The 23827-nt window shown below is 39.2% G+C and overlaps 1 protein-coding gene across 2 annotated transcripts; it reads right to left on the bottom strand.

The window, feature by feature from the left end:
• Positions 1–1181: 1181 nt before the first annotated feature.
• Positions 1182–19020, bottom strand: LOC124711546 (peroxisome assembly protein 12). 2 transcript variants are annotated; one of them, XM_047241681.1, is made up of 6 exons: positions 18779–19020; positions 18594–18702; positions 17323–17740; positions 9385–9535; positions 2012–2094; positions 1182–1933 (listed from the first exon to the last, which is right to left on the bottom strand). In XM_047241681.1, the coding sequence occupies exons 1-6, from the start codon at positions 18896–18898 to the stop codon at positions 1828–1830; spliced, it is 987 nt and encodes a 328-aa protein (XP_047097637.1). In that variant the 5' UTR covers positions 18899–19020; the 3' UTR covers positions 1182–1827. The 2 variants fall into 2 exon arrangements, with proteins under 2 accessions (XP_047097637.1, XP_047097638.1); XM_047241682.1 differs by having other exon boundaries at positions 2012–2046.
• Positions 19021–23827: the final 4807 nt, after the last annotated feature.

The following is a 23827-nucleotide window of genomic DNA, read 5'->3' as shown; positions in this document are numbered from 1 at the left end:
TCTTGAAAGGAGGATATAAGATGAACATCAACAAAAGCAAAACAAGGATAATGGAATGTAGTCGAATTAAGTCGGTTGATGCTGAGGGAATTAGATTAGGAAATGAGACACTTAAAGTAGTAAAGGAGTTTTGCTATTTGGGGAGCAAAATAACTGATGATGGTCGAAGTAGAGAGGATATAAAATGTAGACTGGCAATGGCAAGGAAAGCACTTCTGAAGAACAGAAATTTGTTAACATCGAGTATAGATTTAAGTGTTAGGAAGTCGTTTCTGAAAGTATTTGTATGGAGTGTAGCCATGTATGGAAGTGAAACATGGACAATAAATAGTTTGGACAAGAAGAGAATACAAGCTTTCGAAATGTGGTGCTACAGAAGAATGTTGAAGATTAGGCGGGTAGATCACGTAACTAATGAGGAGGTATTGAATAGGATTGTGGACAAGAGAAGTTTGTGGCACAACTTGACTAGAAGAAGGGATCGGTTGGTAGGACATGTCCCGAGGCATCAAGGGATCACAAATTTAGCATTGGAGGGCAGCGTGGAGGGTAAAAATCATAGATGAAGACCAAGAGATGAATACACTAAGCAGATACAGAAGGATGTAGGTTGCAGTAGGTACTGGGAGATGAAGGAGCTTGCACAGGATAGATTAGCATGGAGAGCTGCATCAAACCAGTCTCAGGACTGAAGACCACAACAACAACAACAACAACAACAACAACAATAAGAGCCTTCTAAGTAATGGCTTTTAAAATTATGCAAGATCATACTGTTCTCTTCTGAATGGTAGAAGAAATTTGTTTCAAGGTACCAGTTAATTAAAATATAATATGAATATTTTCCTAAATATGGTGACAGAAGCGAAAGACATAATGCTCATGTTTGTTGTGGTATGGCCCTGCACATGAAAGATATAACTGAAGTGTGGCTTATCCACCACAATGGGAGGAAAGTTTACTACTAAGCTTAGCAGCAACAATGCAACCGGAACAGATGTGGTCAAGACTCTGCTGCTGGTATCAGCTTACCTGAATCCATGGTTTTATTCCAGAACTCTTGAATTATCAAACAACAAGCCTTGGCTTTGGGCATCTGATAGCAGAGAACAGTTCTTCAATTTCATGTAATATCTCTGCTTCACCGAACATATTAACACTACCCCTAGTAAAACAAAATGTTGATATGTAAATGTACTTATATTTCACTAATAAATTCATACCAGCAAACAGAGTAGGCTAAACCCCAGTACTGTTGAGAATTATGTAAACTATGATATGTATTGTGCAAGAATAACATTTAATTTCTAAGGCACAACTTACAGTTTTGATTTGTTTACATCTGTGACAGACCATATCACCTGAAGTGTTACACCAATTATTTATAAGAAATTTTGTGTAACTCAATTACGATAGTTTATGTAACCCACCATTAACATGTAATATGTATCTAATTACATATATTTACGATTAACCGCACAATTTGCTTTTAGTTTACACTCCTCCAACTGCTATAATTTTAATTGGTCAGAACTGTTCTGCTATTGCAATACACTATTGACAAATATAAACACTGGAGAACAAATTATAGATTTAAAGCCTTACTGTTGCCTTCACCTCACCTGGAGTAAGACAGTTACAAGGGAGAAATAAATTGCGTGTGGTTCAAAAGTGGTTGTTGAATGTAAAGTCTAAAACACATTTCTGCTTACATCATGAAATTACAAACTTATTCCCTTTTCAGATGATACATACTTCTGCAGAGAATATCTACTATTTTCTGTATTCTCCAGTGGCATGACCTTTTATATCAACTTAGTGACTGTATCAATATATTCTGACAAAATCCTCATCTGATGCAGGGTAATGAGTTATAGGACATGAATGATTTTCTCGAACATACTCAGCAATGCAGCGATAACAGAAAATGTACCTGGAAAAAAAGGAATTCTCAAAAGTATAGAAAATAAAGCTACAATTTAAATTTCTGGAATGCATAACATATACCTACCCAGAAACAGGCAAAACAGTTGGTATTTTCCTTTTCTGCAAGCAGAGAGGACAAATATTTTTGTAATCATTTACACCTAGATCCTGAAAATACATGAGAAAATACTGTATCAGATAATCCCAAAGATTAAGTAAATGAAAGATTCAACAATGTAATGTGTGTGTTTAGAGCTTATGGGCACTCAAATGAAGACAGAGATAGATTGTTTCGGCTACAGCCTCTGTCAGAAAAAGAGAAACACACTCATTCAATTACAATAGCAAGCACACCTCGCGCACTCATGACCTGGCCCGAGCTACAGGAGGTGTGCTTGCTTCTGTGAGTAAGTGGTGTGTGTGTTCTTTTTCCGAAGAAGGCTGTGGCTGCACACTTTGTGCAAGTGTCTGCAACTTAATGTGTCATCTTAATGGTAAGTAACAATCTATATCTTTCTATCTTGTTGATACTTCTACCTGGAGTTTCCATTGTTAAATGAAAGATTCATTATTTACAACTAAGCTTTGTGTCTAAGACATATTTAATTTGTTTAGTTGCACAGATAAAAATCTACTCACCAAGCGGCGGAAGAACACACACATAAAAGACAGTTGTAATTGGCAAGCTTTCGGAGCCAGTGGCTCCTCCTTAAGGCAGAAGAGTTGAAGGGGAAGGAAGAGGGATGAAGGAAAAAGACTGGAGAGGTCTAGGAAAAGGAGTAGATTTCAAGAAATTCACCCAGAACCGCGGGTCTGGGGAGAGTTACTCTAAGGGATGAGAGGGAAAGACTGATTGTTGGGGACTGCATTAGATTAGATTTGAAAACCTGAGAGCTTTAAAGTGGAAGACACGATAATATGCAGTCAGAGATTACTGCTTAAACATCATGCATGAGTTAATAAAAGTGAAAATCTAAGTGCGTTGTATGTATTAGAGGTGGGAGGGGGCAGTGAAAAATAGATGGCTAAGACAATGAAAGATATAGAAAACTAAAACGGAGTGAAGCATAGAGTAGTTACAGTGAAGAAATACCGAGACAGAAGAAATTAACAAATTAAGGCCAGGTACATGGTGAGAAGCAAGGACTTCTTGTAGTGCTAGTTTCCACCTGTGGAGTTCTGAGAAACTGGTGTCTGGGGGAAGAATACAGATGGCGCATGTGGCGAAACAGGTGTCACGATTGTCATGTTTTACGGTATGCTCTGCGACAGGATATTGTGTGATGTCTGTATACACCCTCTTCCTATGCCCATTCACCCTAATTGATAATTTGGTGGTAGTCATGTCAATGTACGAGACCGAAAAATGTTAACATGCATTGTTGTGTGTTGTGGTCTTCAGTCCAGAGACTTGTTTGATGCAGCTCTCCATGCTACTCTACCACGAGCAAGTCTCTTCATCTTCGAATAACTACTACAACCTACATCCTTCTGTATCTGTTTAGCGTATTTGTCTCTTGGTCTCCCTCTACGATTTTTACCCTTCACGCTTCCCTCCAATACTAAATTGGTGATCCCTTGATGCCTCAGACCATGTCCTACCATCCAATCCCTTCTTCTAGTCAATATGTGCCACAAATTACTCTCCTCCACAATTCTATTCAATACCTCCTCAATAGTTATGTGATCTACTTACCGAATCTTCAGCAGCACATTTCGAAGGCTTCTATTCTATTCTTATCTACATCATTTATCGTCCATGTTTCTCTTTCATACATGGCTACTCTCCATACAAATACTTCTTGAAAAGACTTCCTGACACAAATCTGTACTCGATGTTAACAAATTTCTCTTCTTCAGAAACACTTCCCTTGCCATTGCCAGTCTAAATTCTCTATCCTCTATACTTCCACCACCATCAGCTATTTTGCTGCCCAAATATCAAAACTCATTTAGTACTTTAAGTGTCTTATTTCCTAATCTAGTTCCCTCAGCATCACCTGATTTAATTCTACTACATTCCATTATCCTCATTTTGTTTTTGTTGATGTTCACCTTATATCCTTTCAAGACACTGTTCATTCTGTTCAGCTGCTTTTCCAGGTCCTTTGCTGTCTCTGACAGAACCACAATGTTGCCAGCAAACCTCTAAGTTTTTATTTCTTCTCCATGGATTTTAATTTGTACTCCAAATTTTTCTTTTGTTTCTGAGCCATGGTAAAAACTGCTGTTTTGAAGAGCACGCCACAGTGCATAGTGTGAAGCAGTCGCCCTCTGTTTCTGGCGGTGGCGACGCTGTGGCAATCGCAGCTTTGGTGTCTCCCTCTGGTGGGAAAGGGGAAAGGTTGCCTGTTCACGTGCATTTAAGGGGCGCTATGAGCTCGCCAGTCGGTCAGTCTGCATAAGTCTCTCATCCCCAGCTTGCTAGTCTGCCTCTCGTCTGAATCTGAGGCGCAGTGAGAGAACTCAACAAGTTGTTGCCCGGTTGGGGGCTTAGTTTCTGCAACTGAGTCTGCACGTTAGGCCGCCAGTCTGCTCAAGTTGCTCAGGCAACGGTCATTGGCGGTTGGATCGATCGGTTGGTCGGTCGCACACTGAGACACAAGATGACTTGTCCACCTTGAGCGTCGGCACATGTGAGGTCACCACGTGAGTCCAGTGGGCCGTGCCGTATAGCGTGGGGCTGTGGCTTCACGGCCGACATGAGAACAACAGGAGTCAACCCACAACATCGGTCTGGCCGGTGCGAGCTGCGACACCGTGAGATCGGCGTGCCTTCCTGCATCCGTTGAAGCGGCTGGCAGCAGATGGTTCAGGAGAGCGTTTTGGGGGTGCTGCGCCAGGTCTTCACCAGAAATCGCAGTTTGGTAGAAGTTAAGTGATTCATGACATGTTGTTTCACTTACTTGTTAAATTCTACTTGTTTTCTTGGTGAGGTCACCAGCCGCTTTGTTTTGGGGTCATCCCACCATTCTTCTCCGTTTGCCCACACGTGGGAAGGTGGTTATTTATGAATTGGGTGGTCCGTTTTTCCCCTTGTGGAGTAGGGGCGGGTTAGAGCAACCTGCGGTTCAGGTTGTTCGATAATCTCCCTATCAATCTGCCGTACATTAATAGCTGCCTCTGTCATGGTTGTCAGATTCGGTGTGTTAACGAATTTCTTGCTTGAAGTGTAACGGCCTAATTCTTGAAATATGTTTTTATCTTGCCTATCATCTTGAGAGGCAGTATATGTGTACCGTGAAGCATGTTTGACCAACCTTGTATAATTTTATGTAAGATTGCATTTCATGGGCTTTTATTTAAATGGTCATTTTAGTATATGAAGTTGCCACCCTTCCACCATAAGACTTTCTTAGAAGTTAAAATCAAGTTGCACCTTCGGTGGCAAGTTAATCTTTTAATTTTAGTGTTTTGTACCATTTCCATCCCTCCTATGAGGTGCATAGTTTGTGTGCTTGCGTGAATTGTTAAAACTTTTACTTTAAGGTGTGATGCAGATTTGCATCTGTGTAGTCTTTCAGAGGTGGTTGTGAGTGGTCGTGACTACGGCCGTGTCAAAAGGGAGCGGCAAGGTTTTCAGCCCGAAAGCTCATACACTCAAAAATTTGTTTCTTTCTGCCTCTGAATAAATTGCTCTGCTTATAATTTTAAATCTGTTTCTTTTTTTAAAGAGAGAGAGAGAGAGAGAGAGAGAGAGAGAGAGAGAGAGAGAGAGAGAGAGAGAGAGAAGCTTTTAGGAATAAAATTCCCATTTGTTAAAAGTAATTTGATTTTGATTTCATTAGTTACTCCCTGGCAACTACTTCCACACTCACATAGTGTGATTAAATGTGTTAATGTTCTAGTAAATAAAGTAAATTCTTAAGAAAAGTTTTGAAAGTAAATTCACGATTCAGTTTCCTTTACTGCTTGCTCAATATACAGACTGAATAACATCAGGGATAGGCTACAACCCTGTTTCACTCCTTTCCCAACCACTGCTTCCCTTTCGTGCCCCTCGACTCTTATAACTGCCATCTGGTTTCTGTACAAATTGTAGATAGCCTTTCGCTCCCTGTGTTTTACACCTGCCACCTTCAGAATTTGAAGAGAATATTTCAGTCACCATTGTCAAAAGCTTTCTCTAAGTCTACAAATGCTAGAAATGTAGGTTTACCTTTCCTTAACCTGTCTTCTAAGAGAAGTCGTAGGGGCAGCATTGCCTCATGTGTTCCAACATTTCTACGGAATCCAAACTGATCTTCCCCCGAGGTCGGGTTCTACCAGTTTTTCCATTCGTCTGTAAAGAATTCGTGTTAGTATTTTGCAGCCGTGACTTACTAAACTGATAGTTCGGTAATTTTCACATCTGTCAACACCTGCTTTCTTTGGAATTGGAATTATTATATTCTTCTTGAACTCTGAGGGAATTTCGCCTGTCTCATACATCTTGCTCACCAGATGGTAGAGTTTTGTCAGGACTGGCTCTCCCAAGGCTGTCAGTAGTTCTAATGGAATGTTGTCTACTCCCGGGGCCTTGTTTCGACTTAGGTCTTTCAGTGCTCTGTCAAATTCTTCACATGGTATTCTCCATCTGAGCCCTTGATATTCATACAGGTGGTTCTCTTTTCTCCAAAGGTCTCTCTAATTTTCCTGTAGGTCGTACCTATCTTACCCCCTGGTGATATATCCTTCTACATCCTTACATTTGTCCTCTAGCCATCCCTGCTTAGCCATTTTGCACTTCCTGTCGATCTCATTTTTGAGACATATGTATTTCTTCTTACCTGCTTCAATTACTGCATTTTTATACTTTTATCAAGTAAATTCAATATCTCTGCCATTACCCAAGGATTTCTACTAGCCCTCATCTTTTTACCTACTTGATATTCTGCTGCCTTCACTATTTCAACTCTTACAGCTAACCATTCTTCTCCTAATGTGTTCCTTTCCCCTATTCTTGTCAATCATTCCCTAATTCTCTCTCTGAAACTCTCTACAACCTCAGGTTCTTTCAGTTTACCCAGATTTCATATCCTTAAATTTCTACGTTCTTGAAGTTTCTTCACTTTATTCTGCAGTTCATAACCACTAAATTGTGGTCGAAGTCCACATCTGCCCCTGGAAATGTCTTACAATTTAAAAACCTGGTTCCTCAGTCTCTATCTTGCCATTTTATAATCTACCCGAGACCTTCCAGCGTCTCCAGGCCTCTTCCACCACAACCTTCTTTCATGATTGTTAAACCAAGTGTTGGTTATGATTAAGTTATGCTCAGTGCAAAATTCCACTAGTCTGCTTCTTCTTTCATTCCTTACCCCCACTCCATATTCACCTATTACTTTTCATTCTCTTTCTTTTCCTACAACTGAATTCCATTCCCCCACAACTATTAAATTTTAGTCTCCCTTATCTATCTGAATAATTTATTTTATTGCATCATATATTTCTTCAACCTCTGTCTTCTGCGGAGCTGGTTGGTGAGCTGGTTGGTATATAAACTTGTACTACTGTGGTAGGTATGGGCTTTTTGTATCTTGGATATGATAATGCGTTAACTATGCTGTTCTTAGTAGCTTACCTGCATACCCATTTTCTTATTCATCATTGAACCGATTCCTGCATTTCCCCTATTTGAGTTTGTATTTATAAATCTGTATTCACCTGACCTGAAGTCCTGGTCCTTCTGCCACCGAACTTCACTAATTCCCACTATATCTAACTTCAACTTGTTCATTTCCCTATTTAGGTTTTCTCATCTACCTGCCCAAGTAAGGGATCTAACATTCCATGCTCCGATTTGTAGAATGCCAGTTTCTTTTCTCTTGACAATGAGATCCTCCTGAGTATTCTCCGCCCACAGACCCAAATATTTTACCCAAGAGGACTCCATGACCATTTAACCATACAGTAGAGCTGCATGCCCTCAGGAAAAATTACGGCTGTGGTTTACCCTTGCTTTCAGTCACTCACAGTACCATTTTTGTTGATGTTACAAGGCCAGATCAGTCAATCATTCAGACTGTTGCCTCTGCAACTACTGAAAAGGATGCTGCCCCTCTTCAGGAACCACACATTTGTCTCCTCTCTCAACAGATACCCCTCCATTGTGGTTGCACCTATGGTACAACTATCTGTATCGCTGAGGCAAGCAAGCCTCCCCACCAATGGCAAGGTCCATGGTTACATAACAGTATTTTTACATAAGAGTATTGTTCACTGCCCCTCCCACCTCTGTTACGTACAATGCACTTAGCTTTTCACTCTTATTAAGTCGTGCATGATGTTTAAGCAGTAATCTCTGACTGCATATTATCCTGTCTTCCACCTTTAAGCTCTCAGGTTTTCAAATCTCATCCAATGCACTCCCCAACAATCAGTCTTTCCCTATCATTCTGTATGGTAAGCCTCCCCCAACCCATGGTTCTGGGTAACTTTCCTGAAATCTGTTTTCCTAGACCTCTCCAGTCCCTTTCCTTCATCCCTCTTCCTTTCCCTTCAACTCTTTTGCCTGAAGGAGGAGCCACTGGCTCCGAAAGTTTGCCAATTACAACCATCTTTTATGTATGTTACATTGTCACTTGGTGATTAGATTTTTTTATTTTGTCAATAATTGATTGTTTTTGTTGTACATTTAATTTGGATACATAATGTAGATACCAATGGGAGCTGAGAGTACAATCACCTTATTCACAGAAACTTTTTGTAAGTCCATCCTTTTGGCAGGAGGTCTTTCAGATGATGGCCGTTTACTATTTTGACAAAATAAAACACCTACAGCTGTCCTTATTTTGTCACAATTATTCACAGATTATTTGTGCCCTACACCAAATAGTATGTATTTTGCTACACAACATACAAGTGAGAGCCAACAGTCAAAAACGCCCATGTTACTTCAACTTGTGACAGTTCAAAAGATCACATAAATTTAGTTTCTGGAAAAACAAATGACTGCAACAATATTCCGGAAATGCAATTTGTCTAGAAAGAAATCTGCTTACATGCTTGAACATTGTTTCTGGGATCCTTACTAAAGATATTTAGCAGGAAACAGAAAAGGTCTAAGAGCAGAATGATTTTTCATTTGTCTGTTTAGTCAGTGTCAGAAACACGGTCAACAAACCCCGGTGAGACACATTAAAACAAAAATGTGTGTATACAGCTCCCATCTTTTCGTATAGATTACATTTCATTATCCCTTAATAACTTTCTCTAGTCAGAAATTTAATTTCGCTTTACCACACTGTTGCAGAAAACAAACCAATAGTTCCACCATGCAGAAGTTAATGTAAAACTGTATCTAATGAACAATTTACTTTTGTTGTTGTTGCCTGACTGGCAGCACCTGAAAATATTCATCACATTACCTACACACTGCCATCCATGTTTTGTTGACAAGAGATGGAAAACATGATTTTATTGTTGTGTTTGTAAAATTCTTTACTTACATACAGTTACTTTTACTGCTGAACTTACCTGTGGGGTGGAAGGAATGGGTAGAGATGTAACACTCGCCTGTCTATGCTCAGAATACCAGACTTGAAGAAACTGGAGGAAAAATGCGAATATTTCAAAGCTGTTACTCAGCACACCCCTGAGCAGTTGGAATGTGACTCCTGGCAGAGACCTGGTAGTATCAAAATTACCATTACATGTAAACACGGTAACTGGTTCTGTCATACACAAGCTGGAGTTTCTGCTCGGTATACAAGTGCTATTGACAATTACAGCAGAATAATGTAACTACCTGTATAAAACCATAAGTTTGTAGTAAAGATTAAATCCCAGGCAGCACAAAAGTACAATTCTTCACCTAATGCTTTCAGTTTTTCTTAGAAATGCTAATGTAGATATTCCTAAAACACTGCTGTCTTTCCCTACAGTTATTATCTTCTACAGGCCTTATAAAATATGAGGAACTTTTATGTCTTTCCTCTCAGTGGATTGTCTATTTAGCACATAGGAGAGCTGTACCTTCACCCAATAAATATCAGTACTGGCAGAGACTCATCCAATGAATGCAATAAATATTATATTTAGATTAAAGTTCAGTCTTGATCACGTTATGTCTGTTTTAAACAGACATAACGTGATCAAGACTGAACTTTAATCTAAATATAACAATTATTTGATCACTGTATTCCAAAAATGTTTACCTGCAATAAATATTGTTTTGCAAGCTGTGGGTGCCATAAGTCATCCAGCAAACCAATACAAAATGCATTCTCTCAGAACTACCTAGAATAGATAGTTTGGAAACCCAAACGTTGAAGAAATGTATTACATCTAATGGCAACACTTCCTTGAGAATGTAACACTGAAACATGTGGCAGTGACCATGAGCCAATTGTCAAAACAATTATTAACAATGTACAAAACAAGTTAAAACAAGTAGAAAGGTTTACACGTTCTGTAAAAAGATTGTAGATTAGATTAGTACTTATTCCATAAATCATGAATACGACACTTCATAATGATGTGGAACGTGTCAGGTTAATAAAAGGTGTCTATACAAGATATTACATTACACAAAATATTACATGACAATATTTATAATTTTTTGTGGGGGTTAGGGAAATTACCCACTTACTATATCCAAAAATTCATCTAATGAGTAGAAAGAGTTGCCATTAAGAAATTATTTTAATTTCCTTTTAAATGATATATGGCTATCTGTCAGACTTTTGATGCTATTAGGTAAGTGACAAAGACTTTTGTGGGAGCATAGTTTACCCCCTTCTGAGCCAAAGTTAGACTTAACCTTGAGTAGTGAAGATCGTCCTTTCTCCTAGTGTTGTAGCCATGTACACTGCTATTACTTTTGAATTCGTTTGGATTGTTAATAACAAGTTTCATAAGTGAATATATATATTGTGAGGCTACAGTGAAGAGCTATAGCTCTTTAAATAAGTGTCTGCAGGATGATCTTGGATGAGCTCCAGCAATTATTCTCATTACACGCTTTTGTGCAATGAACACACTTTTATTCAATGATGAGTTACCCCAGAATATGATGCCATACGAAAGCAGAGAATGAAAATAGGCGTGGTAAGCTAATTTACTCAGATGTATATCGCCAAAATTTGCAATGACCCTAATAGCATAAGTAGCTGAACTCAAACATTGCAGCAGATCCTCAGTGTGTTTTTTCCAGTTCAACCCCTCATCAACGCATACACCTACAAATTTTGAATATTCTAACTTAGCTACCGATTTCTGATCGAAGTCTATATTTATTAATAGTGTCATTCCATTTACTGTGTGGAACTGTATATACTGTGTTTTGTCAAAGTTTAATGAGAGCCCATTTGCAGAGAACCACTTAATGATTTTCTGAAAAACATCGTTTACAATGTCACCAGTTAATTCTTGTCTGTTGGGTGTGATAGCTATACTTGTATGATCGGCAAAAAGTACCAGCTTTGCATCTTCATGAATATAGAATGGCAAGTCATTAATATACATTAAGAACAGCAGAGGACCCAAGACCAAACCTTGCGGCACCCCATTCTTGATTGTTCCCCAGATTGAGAAATCACCAGTTTTTTCCATATTATGTGAACTGCTTATTTCAACTTTCTGCACTCTTCCAATTAGGTATGATTTAAACTATTTGAGCACTGTCCCATTCATACCACAGTACTTGAGCTTATCTAGAAATATTCCATGATTTACACGATCAAAAGATTTTGATAGATCACAAAAAATCCCAACGGGTGACTTCCGGTTACTCAAAGCATTTAATATTTCATTAGTGAAAGTATATATAGCATTTTCCATTGAAAAACCCTTCTGGAGACCAAACTAACATTTTGTTAAAATTTTATTTTTACAAAGGTGTGAAGCTACTCTACAATACATAACTTTTTCAAGAATTTTGGATAAGGCAGGCAGAAGAGAGATTGAGTGGTAGTTGTTGACATCAGACGTATCCCCTTTTTTATGCAATGGTTTAACAATGGCATACTTCAGTCTATCTGGGAAAATACCCTGCTTCAGAGAGCTATCACATATGTGACTAAGAATCCCACTTATTTCTTGGGAACAAGCTTTTATTTTCCTGCTGGAAATGCCATCAATTCCATGTGAGCTTTTATTCTTGAGAGAGTTTTCTATCTTCTTAATTTCAGAAGGAGAGGTGTGTGGAATTTCAATTGTATCAAATGGTGTGGGTAAGGCCTCTTCCATTAACTGCCTTGCTTCTTCTAATGAACATTTAGATCCTATTTTCTCTACAACATTTAAAAAATGATTATTCAAAATGTTTTCGTCTTCTGGCTTGTTGTTTATCAAGTTTCCATTCACTTTGATGGTGATGCCATCATCCTGTACTCTTGGTTGCCCTGTCTTCCTTGTAATAATATTCCAAATTGTTTTCATTTTGTTATCAGAAGTATTAATCTCAGACATGATGCACAAGCTTCTTGACTTTTTAATAACCTTTCTTAATGTAGCACAGTAGTTTTTATAATATTTGGCTGTTTCTGGGTCATTACTCTTTCTTGTTGTTACATACAGTTCCCTTTTGTGGTTACAAGATAGTTTTATTCCCTTAGTAAGCCAAGGTTTTTTGCATGGTTTCTTATAATTAAATTTAACTACTTTCTTGGGGAAACAGTGTTCAAATTCTCTTACAAGTATATCAAGAAATAAGTTATATTTTAAATTAGCATCGGGTTCCTTGTACACCTCATCCCAGTCTAACTGCTGAAGATTTTCTCTGAAATTTCTAATTGTTGAGTCATTAATTGAACGCACAACTTTGGAGGGTAGTTTTGAATTACTGAATGGAGCTGTCATATACTGTAAGTAGCTGAGCATCATGATCAGAAAGCCCATTCTCAACACGATAAGAATTTATGTTTTTAAACCTACCTTTGTCTATAAAAGTGTTATCTATCAATGTGCTGCTGTCCTTTACCACCCGAGTAGGAAAATTAATGACAGATGTCAAATTGAAAGAACCGAGCAAGACTTCCAGGTCATTCTTCCTATTACACTCTTTCAGTGAATCAACAATGAAGTCCCCACAAATAATAATTTGCTTTCCCCTATCTGACAGATAGCACAAGAAGGCATCCAAGTTTTCTAGGAATAGATGAAAGTTTCCTGAAAGAGACCTATATACTGTTACAATTATAAAAGAGCCCTCCTTCAGTTTAAGTTGACAGGCACATGCTTCTATATGTTGCTCTAGACAAAACTTTTTTGCATCTAAGCTTTCTACACAGTGATAACGTTTGACATATATGGCAACTCCTCCTCTCACCTTATTCTCTCTACTCATATGTGCAGCTAGTTTATAACCACTGATATTTACCTTTTCCATATCAGACACAATGTGATGCTCAGACAGGCAAAGTAGATCTATTACATTATCAGATTCAATGTCATCTAAACAAACCAGGAGCTCATCTACTTTATTCTTCAATCCCGGAATATTTTGGTGAAAAATGGTAACATTATTTTTTACTTTACTTTTCTGAGAATCTACTTTTTTCTTTAATCCACCAATATTTTGGTTAAATATGGTAAAATTATTATTTACTTTCCTGTTGTGAGTTTTGGACCTCTTTAGCACCTGCCTGCCTGAACTTCTCATTGGACACTGATATTAGTCTAAGAAAGAGGTACATCCATGAGTACTAGTGTCCCCCCTTATGAATTTCGCTAACAACCCTGCCAGTTTATCCTTCCCTTTCCTATTGAGGTTCATTTAATAAATGAAGAGACAGTAGTGTCATACTGAGAAAGATTTCGGGACCTTTAGCTGTGGGCATAAGCTTGTAGAGGAACTGTGGCCCAAGTTCAGAAAAATAGTTGATCGAGCAGTGGGTAGGTATGTACCCACTATAACACTTCATGATGGGGAAGGGCCCTCCACGATACACAGTCTGTGCACAACACATGTGAAACAAAGCACAAGGTCAAAGAAAGCTGCTAAATGAAGCACATTTGGCAACAGTAGGGCAATGTGTAAGGCCTTCCATGAGTACTGTAGCAGATTCTTATCTAAAGACCTCTCATAAAAAACAAAGAAATTCTAATTGTATATAAAGGCTATTAGTGGTGCCAAATTCAGTGTCCAGGTAGTCACCGACGATACAGGTACTGAAACAGACTAGTAAAGTGGCAGAAGAAGTGCCGAACTTCATTTGCAAATGTTCCCCTACCTATCTACACACCCAAAATCACATCTGCATTCTGCAAGCAACCTGACAATACCATCTTCACTTAGCGAGACATATATGGTAGGAAGTAATATGTTCCCGGGATGTGCTCTTGGAATTTCAATGGTAAACCTGCCCGTGATGCATGACTCCTCTCTTCTAGTGCCTGCGACTGCAGTTGAGCATCACTAACAATCTTGCACCAACTAAATGATCCTGCAGTGAAACACCACTACATATTCACTGGGTCTCATCTGTCCTTCTCTTTTGTTAATCTAACACAGTAAGGATCTCAGACTCATGAACAGTACTGAAAGATTGTTTGAACAAGTGTTTTGAAAGCCACTTCGTTTGTGAATCAGTCACATTTCCTTAACATTACTATTTCTTGTAATTTGCCACCAATAGTCTACTGGTAGAGGTGCAGCAAGCACTGTTACACGGCTTGTGTGGTGCAGGCATTCACCACCAAAAAACTGGAACACAGATGGCACTGCATGCTAGCGTCACCACCTGACCAAAGGAACTGTGTACCGTGTGGAATAATGGATAATTCTGTGGCACAAAAGACCTGACACACTGAAAACCCAAGGTGTAAGATTTAGATGAACAAACTTGGCTCAGCAAAAGTCAGACACTTTAAGACATACAAATCAACCTTTGTAGACAAAATATCTATCAATAGAATCAGATATCTTGGCATAATTAGGCATGCTATCCCACCTCCTCCTCCACACACAGATGCCACAATAGGCAAAGTAAGGATAAAGAGCAGAGAATTTAGGCCCATAAAAGCATCAATAAAAGGAGCACCCGTACACACACTCATCCGTATAGCACATATGAAATATTTAAATGGCGAGTATAGAGTACACTATGACAGTATAGTGGACTGCTACTACAAGAATGGACAGAACACTAGGAAGGGAGGGAAATACTCAGGACTGTGACAAGCGGCACTATTCAACACACACAAGAACTCTATACGAAACAATATAAATCAATAAGTACAAGCTTTCTAAAATCAACAGTTATAATAGGATGCAATAGATTGTGAAGAAAAACTGACCTGCTACACGAAACTATCAGAAATTTCAACTAATAGTGGTATCAACAAACCTACTCACTGAATATGATAATCCTATGTGTTGATATTACAAGGACAGTACAGTTAGTAGCTACCTACTAGGACACTAAGATCAAGTAAATGTTGGAAGATACAGGTATCAATACAGATGTACTAGATTAAGACTACAAATAATGGAAGTGGCCCTTTTTTGCCCTAAAGCTATAAGTTTAGCAGTCCTTTCTTTGTGTGTGTCTGACTCAGTGCCTCCTCTGCGTCAAACAATGGAAAACCTAAAATGGAATGCAACAATATTGTGAAAAGGGTAGTTGGTACTCATCATATGGCGGAGGTACTGAGTCGCAGATATGCACTACCCAGAAAGACTGTCACAAAATAAGCTTGAGGCGAACAAGACCTTTGTGAAAAATAGACGACACACACACACACACACACACACACACACACACACACACACACACACACACACACACACGTGGGGGGGATGGTTACGGGAACGTAGGATATACCGCAGGGAGAGTTCCCAACTGCACAATTCAGGAAAGCTGGTGTTGCCAAGAGGATCCAGATGGCACAGGCTGTCACTGCTTCATTTATGAGCCTTTAATGTACCAGCAAGCACTATGAAATCTCTATGAATATAGAACACTAACCTTTTCAAGAATCTCCTCCTTCCTCTTTATCACTACAAACACATTCTGATTTACGACTCCTCAAGCCCCATTATTAAACACAATTTGATTATTAGGAGGACTTGTCTCCTCCATTCGTTCGAGTGAATGGATGAAAGTACTCCCAGACAACATACCCTTCATGCTAGGAGTTTAATTTTGATGGTCCCATCTCTGTTCCACCAGCAGCTAGAGAAATACAAGTCCACTCGAATACAGCCCCACTTGTCTGAGTAAGTCACACAGCTGAGGTGTGTCAGGTCTGCAGAGGTCACCCGATAAAGACTGATACACCTCTACAGCAGCATCCCTAAAGGCTGAGGTTTCTTTTAGAGCTTTGTACTGTCCTTGTCAGTCAGGAGATTAATCCTAGATCCCTGTGAGAGACAACATTTCACCATCATGGCCCACAATGGTTGTTGAAGTGCGCCCAGATGTTACAGTGACAGAAGACTAGACGTGTTCGCCAGTCCACATCTGGGGTGACCAAGCACATATCCAGTAAATGAATGCTGAGCCCCTGAGGATTTCATTCAGACAGCCAAGTAGCTCTGAACACTATCAACCCCCACAACAAGACCAAAGATCATTGCAGAATGCCATGGAACTCATGTGAAGCTAGTGGAAAGCAACAGGATGAACCTGCTGTGGGTTCCTGGTCACAAAGAAACTGGTGATAAAAAAATGAGCTGACAGGTTAGCCAGGGCAGGGGTAATGACTGTATTTGTTGGAGCAGAACCTGCCTTTATTGTAACTAAGTTGATGTTATTAGGTGGATCATGAGACAGCACAGAGAATATTAGACAAAAACGAACACATGGCAAGTAAATGATGCTAAAACCATTTATTCAGAGAAGTTCTGCAACCACGGGCTTGAACAAGAGGCAGATAAAGTCACGGTAGGTTTAACGGCTGGAGATGGGAACTTCAGGAAAAAATTTGCATACTTTGGGGATAGAGAAAGCTTGACTCATTAACTGAAATTGTAGCTAACTGAGTTCTAGTAAATGACCTCCTACTAATCTTTAAGAATACTGGTTGGCTTTTCTGAAATGACAAGGAAGGATGCCATACAAACTCAGTTTCAGTGTGGGCAACAGGTAGCTAGAACCCACTGACTTGAGCCCAGGAAGGCCTTAACTGTTATAAATGGTGCAAATGGCTCTGAGCACTATGGGACTTAACATCTGAGGTCATCAGTCCCCTAGAACTTGAAACTACTTAAACCTAACAAACCTAAGGACATCACACACATCCATGCCCAAGGCAGGATTCAAACGTGTGACCATAGGAGTCACGCGGTTCTGGACTGCAGCGCCTAGAACCGCTCGGCCACAGCGGCCGGCTTAACTGTTAAAACAAGTCATTTAATCTTTAACTATACACTACATATAAATATAGCAAGTTTATCACTTATTAAGTACCATTAGATACATGCTTTGGTGACAGTAACTTTTTGCTTTTTTACAAGTTGAAAAATATTACCTGAAATCACGGGAGGTGACACAGTTCTTAAGAGAGCTCCATGGAAGGCCTTCCGATTCCTGATCAGTGTAAATCAGTGAAATGCCTATGATGCGAAGAAGAGGAGAGTGATACAAAGATTTACCACTCATGTACATAAAATACTGCATGAGCACCAAACTTTCCCAAACAGCATGAAATACGCTGTGCAGTGTTATTACAAAAGATCGAGTCCCTATAGGATAGTTCTTTTTTTCTGGTACGCCATCTGCCTCTTCAAGTTTATATTTTACAGCAAGATTTTCGAGCTTTCTTCTTAGATAAGGAAGCACAGAGAGGCAGATTAACGATAGTTGTAGTTTCCTCCTTGGTAGCTTTGAATCAGTGGAATTGCTCACTGACCTTTGCAGGCCATAAAATGCTTCTGAAAACGAACTGCCTGAAAAGAAAAAAGAACTTAAGATGCAACAGGACATCAACCAACATTCAAAAATTGTAATCACTTTTATCCACCATGCAGAACGGAAATCTTCAACTACATAACAACTGGCCAAATCTGGTTTAACTAAACTATGGTGGTATTCAACTTGTGTGTTTTCAAAGTGCACAAAATACAAGAAGAAAACAGCACACTGAAACCTTACATCATTTAGGTTATCATGCGTTCAACATGAGCAGATATAAAAACAAAGTTAAAAACAAGGAAGAAAAGGGATATTGATATGCCACAGATATTGGACATAGTGACATTTGACACTGATCACTGCCCTGTAGGAAAGAAACCTGTGGTCAACATTAACCAAGAGATGATTTACACAGAAATGTAAAGCAGTTATCCTAACAAAACAAAGTTTATTATGTCCAGATCCCGCACGTTTCATTTCAGACTAAACATGTCTGGCTACATGAGCAAGTTCTCAGCTTGGAGGAAGGAAAAGGTATACTAAATCCACTGACATCATGTGGGGTGAAGCAGTGTGATGCTCAAGCAAATCTTCAGTTTTTACACAACATACTATAGCAAGTAAACATTAAATGGACAGTATTTAAGAACAAGATCTACACGACAGACGCCAAACATTGTCACTAGCTCAGAAAACATCTAACTAAATGAGGAATATGTGTAACAGCAATATTGATACAGATACTTGCCATACTGAAGGCACTGGGCTTGAGTGTAGTACTGGACTCCCGAAGCCCGATGTCAAGATTAGGCCCTGTCTGCCCATAAAATAACTTTATAGTTCACGTTAATGGGCATATAAGCCCTGCTTCTGTATTATTCAAGTTACCTTTGGTGCGTAAATACTGTCGCTGAAGGACAAACTCAGCTACGAGGTATAGTTCTTCGAACCATCTGACCAAGAAACCGTATTTTCCGGGGTTAGATTCTGCTAGCACCTGTAAATAAATAGCGTTCGAAATTATCAGTTATAAAAAGGTCTCGCATCACTGAAATTTGCATGTTACTACTCACCTCGCATAACTTTTTGACAGCGGGATGAACTGTCTTAGCGAGGGACTCCTGGGCTATTAATTCAAATATTGACGGTCTCGTTAAAACACTCGACGTCAAATGAGCTCCTTTTTCTGCCATTTCTTTCAAGCATTATCTGCGTACCGATAAATTGTAACTATATTCTCACAAACACTTCAAATATTCTCTCTCTCTCTCTCTCTCTCTCTCTCTCTCCCGTACATGCAGACTACATTGTAAACATTACCAAAGCCAAACATAACCAAAGATACACTCCACTCGTCTACTTGTGTCTGAGGACAGCAAATCTTGGTGCCAATCGGGTGAGCCAAAATTTGTCCACTGCAACATATCGCGTTAATAAAAACACATATCAGCATATGGCACAAAATACAGGGATGATAATCGAAATTTTCGTAACGAATTTTAATGTTGCTAATCCAGAAAATGATGGGAAGAACGATGTTGGCTGGAATACTTCTACTCTCACGCCAAATATCTGGCTTCTCATATCTGCAATTTACACCAAATTTCATCAAAAACGAAAGTGACGAAATAAAAATAGTGTAGATTTATTTGAAAGCTCTGGTATAGAATGTCTCATTTGCTGTATGTGTAGTTTAAAATCTCATTTCTGAGCCATTTATAAGATTAAAAATTGTATTGAACAAACATAGTGTCATGGTCCTCATCATAAAAAAAATGTGCTTTAACAGTTTGCTTTACTTTTTTAACTCATTACCATTAGCAGTGACAGTTTTCTTTGCTTTTTATTTATCAAGGAAAACACTATTCGCAATCAGACACCACAGGCAAGTTTTATTCAAAACTCACATCGTTATACAGCACTAAACTAATCTTCATGATCAATAATCATGAATTTCTGCAACACAGTTTGCACCTACCTTACAATTTCTTCATCCGAAACATCTTAAGCAAGAAAATTTCCTAGGTCAGTACTAATGTGTAAAATATAATTACAAGTATTTGTGTTATTGGCAAATTCAATGTGCTGGAAGGAATGTTACATAAAAATACAAAGCTACTCGTAAACTGATGGATGCGAATTTCTCGAGAAAAGTTACTTAAAGGTCAAATTCAGCTCCAGGTTAATGGAGGAAACACATGTCCATGACTTGTGCGGCCATCAGCGATAAACATACCATTCAGACCAGTGCGTCCATGTAGTCCTCTGTAGTCTCAAACGTATATTATTAAGCAGTGAAGTAATTAGAACCGGAACACTTTTCTCGTGAAGAACTACTCATAGTCTGTTTTTACGTTTTTAGCTGCCAGGTATATTCTCGAGAATTTTTTTTGTAAAATGCTTCATTACCGTAAACTGTAGGCTTTAAAAACTGCATAAGCAGGATAGGCACTTCGACACGCTGTGGTGTTAAGACTGTGACGATGTAAATGAGATTAAAAACTTCAATAATCAACATGCAATTTTGAATTTCGCGCGGAAAGAATCAAAGGCTCCTTGTCCCAAGGTGAATGTAAGCTTTCACTGTCCGTTACTAGGAAGCGCTAAGAACTGCGGTCCGTTAGGCTCTCTACTGACCCGTATGACACAATGTTTGCCGAGCGCTACCGATCGGCACCAAGTTTTGCTGTCCCTAGGCACAAGTCACTCGGCCTTCTGCGGAAACGACAGTGACAGGTTTTCACCTGGAAAATATGTCTACCAGCTAACATACGTCGACTGTTCTAGCAAAGGAAAAGGATGCGAGCAGTTTTCCTCTACAACATACCTGACAGAAAAATGGGCAGGATGTCTTCAACTCTACACAGATGGCTCAAAAACGGGGACGGAAAATCATAGCGGATGCCCTTTCTTCTGTCCAGAAAATGCAGACGAAGGAAAGTTTCAGCTACCAAGCGACGCTTCCGTGTTTCTAGATGTAAGTTTCGCTATTTTATAGGCAATCAAACACTCAGGATCTCCTAGAATACCCAAGGCAGTAATGATCACCGATTCTTAAAGTGTTCTGAGAGCAATTGGTTACAGGAACTGGAACAAAAGAAAACACACTATCGACATAGTGGATCATTACCACCAAGCTATGAAGATTGGTCAGATTATAGAATCTTCATGAGTCAAATCACATTCTGGCATTCTATACAATGATAAAGCCGATCAATTAGCGAGAGATGCGATTAGCAGGAGAAGACCTATGGACATTAAACTCTCATGTACAGAATACCTCTTAACAGCAAAAGAACAAGCGCTTCTCCTGTGGCACGAAGAATGGAATGGAAGTCACAAACAAAAGGCAAAAGCTATACTCATATACAGACGTTCATACCAAGATAGGCATGGTTTTGGAAGTACAAACATTCAAGGAAAATTATAACATCCACTGTGAGAATGGGTCCCAGTCATGGATCTTTCCCTGCCCATTTATGCAGAATCAGCGTACATGAGACACCCCAGAGGCAATGTGAAGAAGAAACAAATGGAGATATAAATTACATCTTATTTCAGTGTAGACACTGTGAGAAAGACAGAGTCAACTTTTTAAAGAAGCGCAATTGGTCACTGTCAGCCGCTTTGAACGATTGTAGGTCCCTGAGACACAACCAGGAGGACCTTAGACGTCATATCCAGTGTTATAGCTGCAGAAGATATAAAAATTGAAACGGAATTTTGATCATTGAACGTAACTAACGAAATGAATTACCAACTATGTGGCAACTATTAATTGTGTCTTTTCAATTTAAGTACAACGAACTTGATCTGAAGACATATATGAATGAAAAGAGCAGATGTTACCTTGCTATGTGTATCAGTGCATTTAATCTGTGTTGGCTAGACAGTTTGTATACTAGAAGGCAATAAAATAGACTACAAATAGAAGTCTGTTGCTAAGGCAGAATATTCAAAATATCTGGGTGCATGAATTGATGAGAAATTGAATTGGAAGAAACACATCGATGATCTGCTGAAACAGTTAGGTTCAGCTACTTATGCTATTAGGGTTATTGCAAGTTTTGATGATAAATATATCAGTAAATTAGCCTCCTATGTCTATTGTCATTCAGTGCTTTCTTATGACATCATATTTTGGGGTATTCATCATTAAGAAAAAAAGTATTCATTGCATAAAAGCTTGTAATCAGAATGATAGCTGTAGCCCACCCAATATAACCTTACAGACATTTATTTAAGGAACTTGGGATATTCACAGTACCTTCGCAATACATACATTCACTTATGAAATTTGTTATTAATAATCCATCCCAATTCAAAAATAACAGCGAAAAGCATAGCCGCAACTCTAGAGGAAAGGCTTAAATCTGCCTTTGGCGCAGAAAGGGGTGAATTACACTGCCACAAAAATCTTCAGTCATTTGCCACACAGCATTAAAAGTCTAACAGGTAGCCAATCAACACCAAATCAAAAGAATTTCTGAATGACAACTCCTTCTACACAATAGATGAATTTTTAGATATGAAGTAGTAACTGTAAAAAAATAAAAAGAAAAAAAATAATTTGTGTAAAGAAAATATACATTAAAGTGACATGTTATATATTATTACGAAATGTCGTATTCATGATCTATGGAACAAGTATTAATGTATGTATGTACGTATGAATGAAATAAAATAGTGTTCACTAGCAATATCTTCGATGCGGAAACTCCAGGGCAGTTAGGGAAACACTCACAGGAAGTCGAATTCCGCATGCTGGTGGATACATCTTAGTGCGACTTGTAGCATCTACTACTTGCCGAAGTTGCCAGTTGCTGCAAGTTTTTCTTCTGCTTGTTGTGATCAGATACGAAAATGTCAGTGTCAGTATCGAGATTTACGTGGAATTGTGATAAAACGTAGTTGTTAATACAAAAAGTGCACGTTTCCCAGAATTGTGATACACAAAGCATGTGGACTTGAAAACAACAGGTCGCTCTGAAAAATATTGCGGCAGGTTCAGCTACAAGAAACGCCAAAGTCCGAAAAAAGAAACATTATATACGCACACAATATGGACAAGAAGTCGACAAAATAAGAACACCAAGAAGTGGACAAAATGCAGATGGTGTGTGCACAAGCAAGTGGGGATACTTTGATTCACTGAACTGTATGTTTCACACTTGCACCCCAAGGAAACAGAGGACAATTTGGTAAGTGGAACAGATATTACATCAAGGAGGCGCCGAGCAGCGCGCCAGTGGGAAGAGAGGCCAGCGCCCCACTTCCAGGGAGACAGAGTTCAGCGCCCCCTGTCAGCGCCGACTTAACTAGTCGGGCCCAGTTTGATCGCAGACTTTGAGAGCATCAGTACTGAGTAACAGCCACATTCTGCTAGTAGTAATAATGTGTAAAAGTAAACTTCCTTATTTCTTGCCAATGGCCTGCACAGGAGTTTATTGTCTCATTCAGATTTACTCTCAACTAGTAGGCCAGAGTCGCTAGATGTTGAAGATTTAGTTTCTGCCCTCACTGCGTATTTCGAGGATCAGGTATGGGTTGCTACTGTTCGTTACAAGTTCTTTCGACTGCGGGAAACACCAGAACAGACCTACAGTCAGTGAGTCATTGAACTTCAGGGTCTGACATGACAGCGTAGCTATGGACAGGACTATAGTGAATCCATAATTCGTGATGCAATTACACACAATGTGCTAGTCAGTAAGATTCATCAACAAATTCTCAAACATTTGATCGTACTCTGGATCAAGTTATTGAACATCAGGACTTGTGTCATAGTGACACGATAAACTTCGAGGTAGCTTCCACTTCCAGTGTAACCCAAACTGACAAACCGGTATGGACTTGCGACCGACCACCGTGTGCAAACAGTCCACTGCGCCGTGGACAGAGTAAACAAGTGTTAACAGACGTGTCTGATGCTGCTTTTCCCTGCATAAAAGACAAAATTGCTCTTTGCAGAACATGAATTGCTTTGCTTGTGGAAAGCCAGGTCATGTACAGTCTGTGTGCTTGTAACATAAAAGAACTCCACCCACGTTACCTCTCGTAAGTGCAAAGTACCTTCTCCTTCTGTGAATGTAGTTTTTTCTAAACTGGCTACCAGTACTAGT

This window comes from Schistocerca piceifrons, chromosome 8, assembly GCF_021461385.2.
Source record: "Schistocerca piceifrons isolate TAMUIC-IGC-003096 chromosome 8, iqSchPice1.1, whole genome shotgun sequence".
Lineage (NCBI taxonomy): Eukaryota > Metazoa > Arthropoda > Insecta > Orthoptera > Acrididae > Schistocerca > Schistocerca piceifrons.
The sequence above is the reverse complement of the archived record's forward strand: the minus strand, read 5'-3'. Positions and strand labels throughout refer to the sequence as shown.

Coding starts and splice junctions, on each gene's coding strand:
- LOC124711546 (XM_047241681.1), bottom strand. CDS start 18,898: ATGGCAGAAAAAGGAGCTCATTTGACGTCGAGTGTTTTAACGAGACCG. Junction 2,095..9,384: donor CCATTCCTTCCACCCCACAG/GTAAGTTCAGCA, acceptor ATGTATTTTCAG/GATCTAGGTGTAAATGATTA. Junction 1,934..2,011: donor ACTGTTTTGCCTGTTTCTGG/GTAGGTATATGT, acceptor CTTTTTTTCCAG/GTACATTTTCTGTTATCGCT.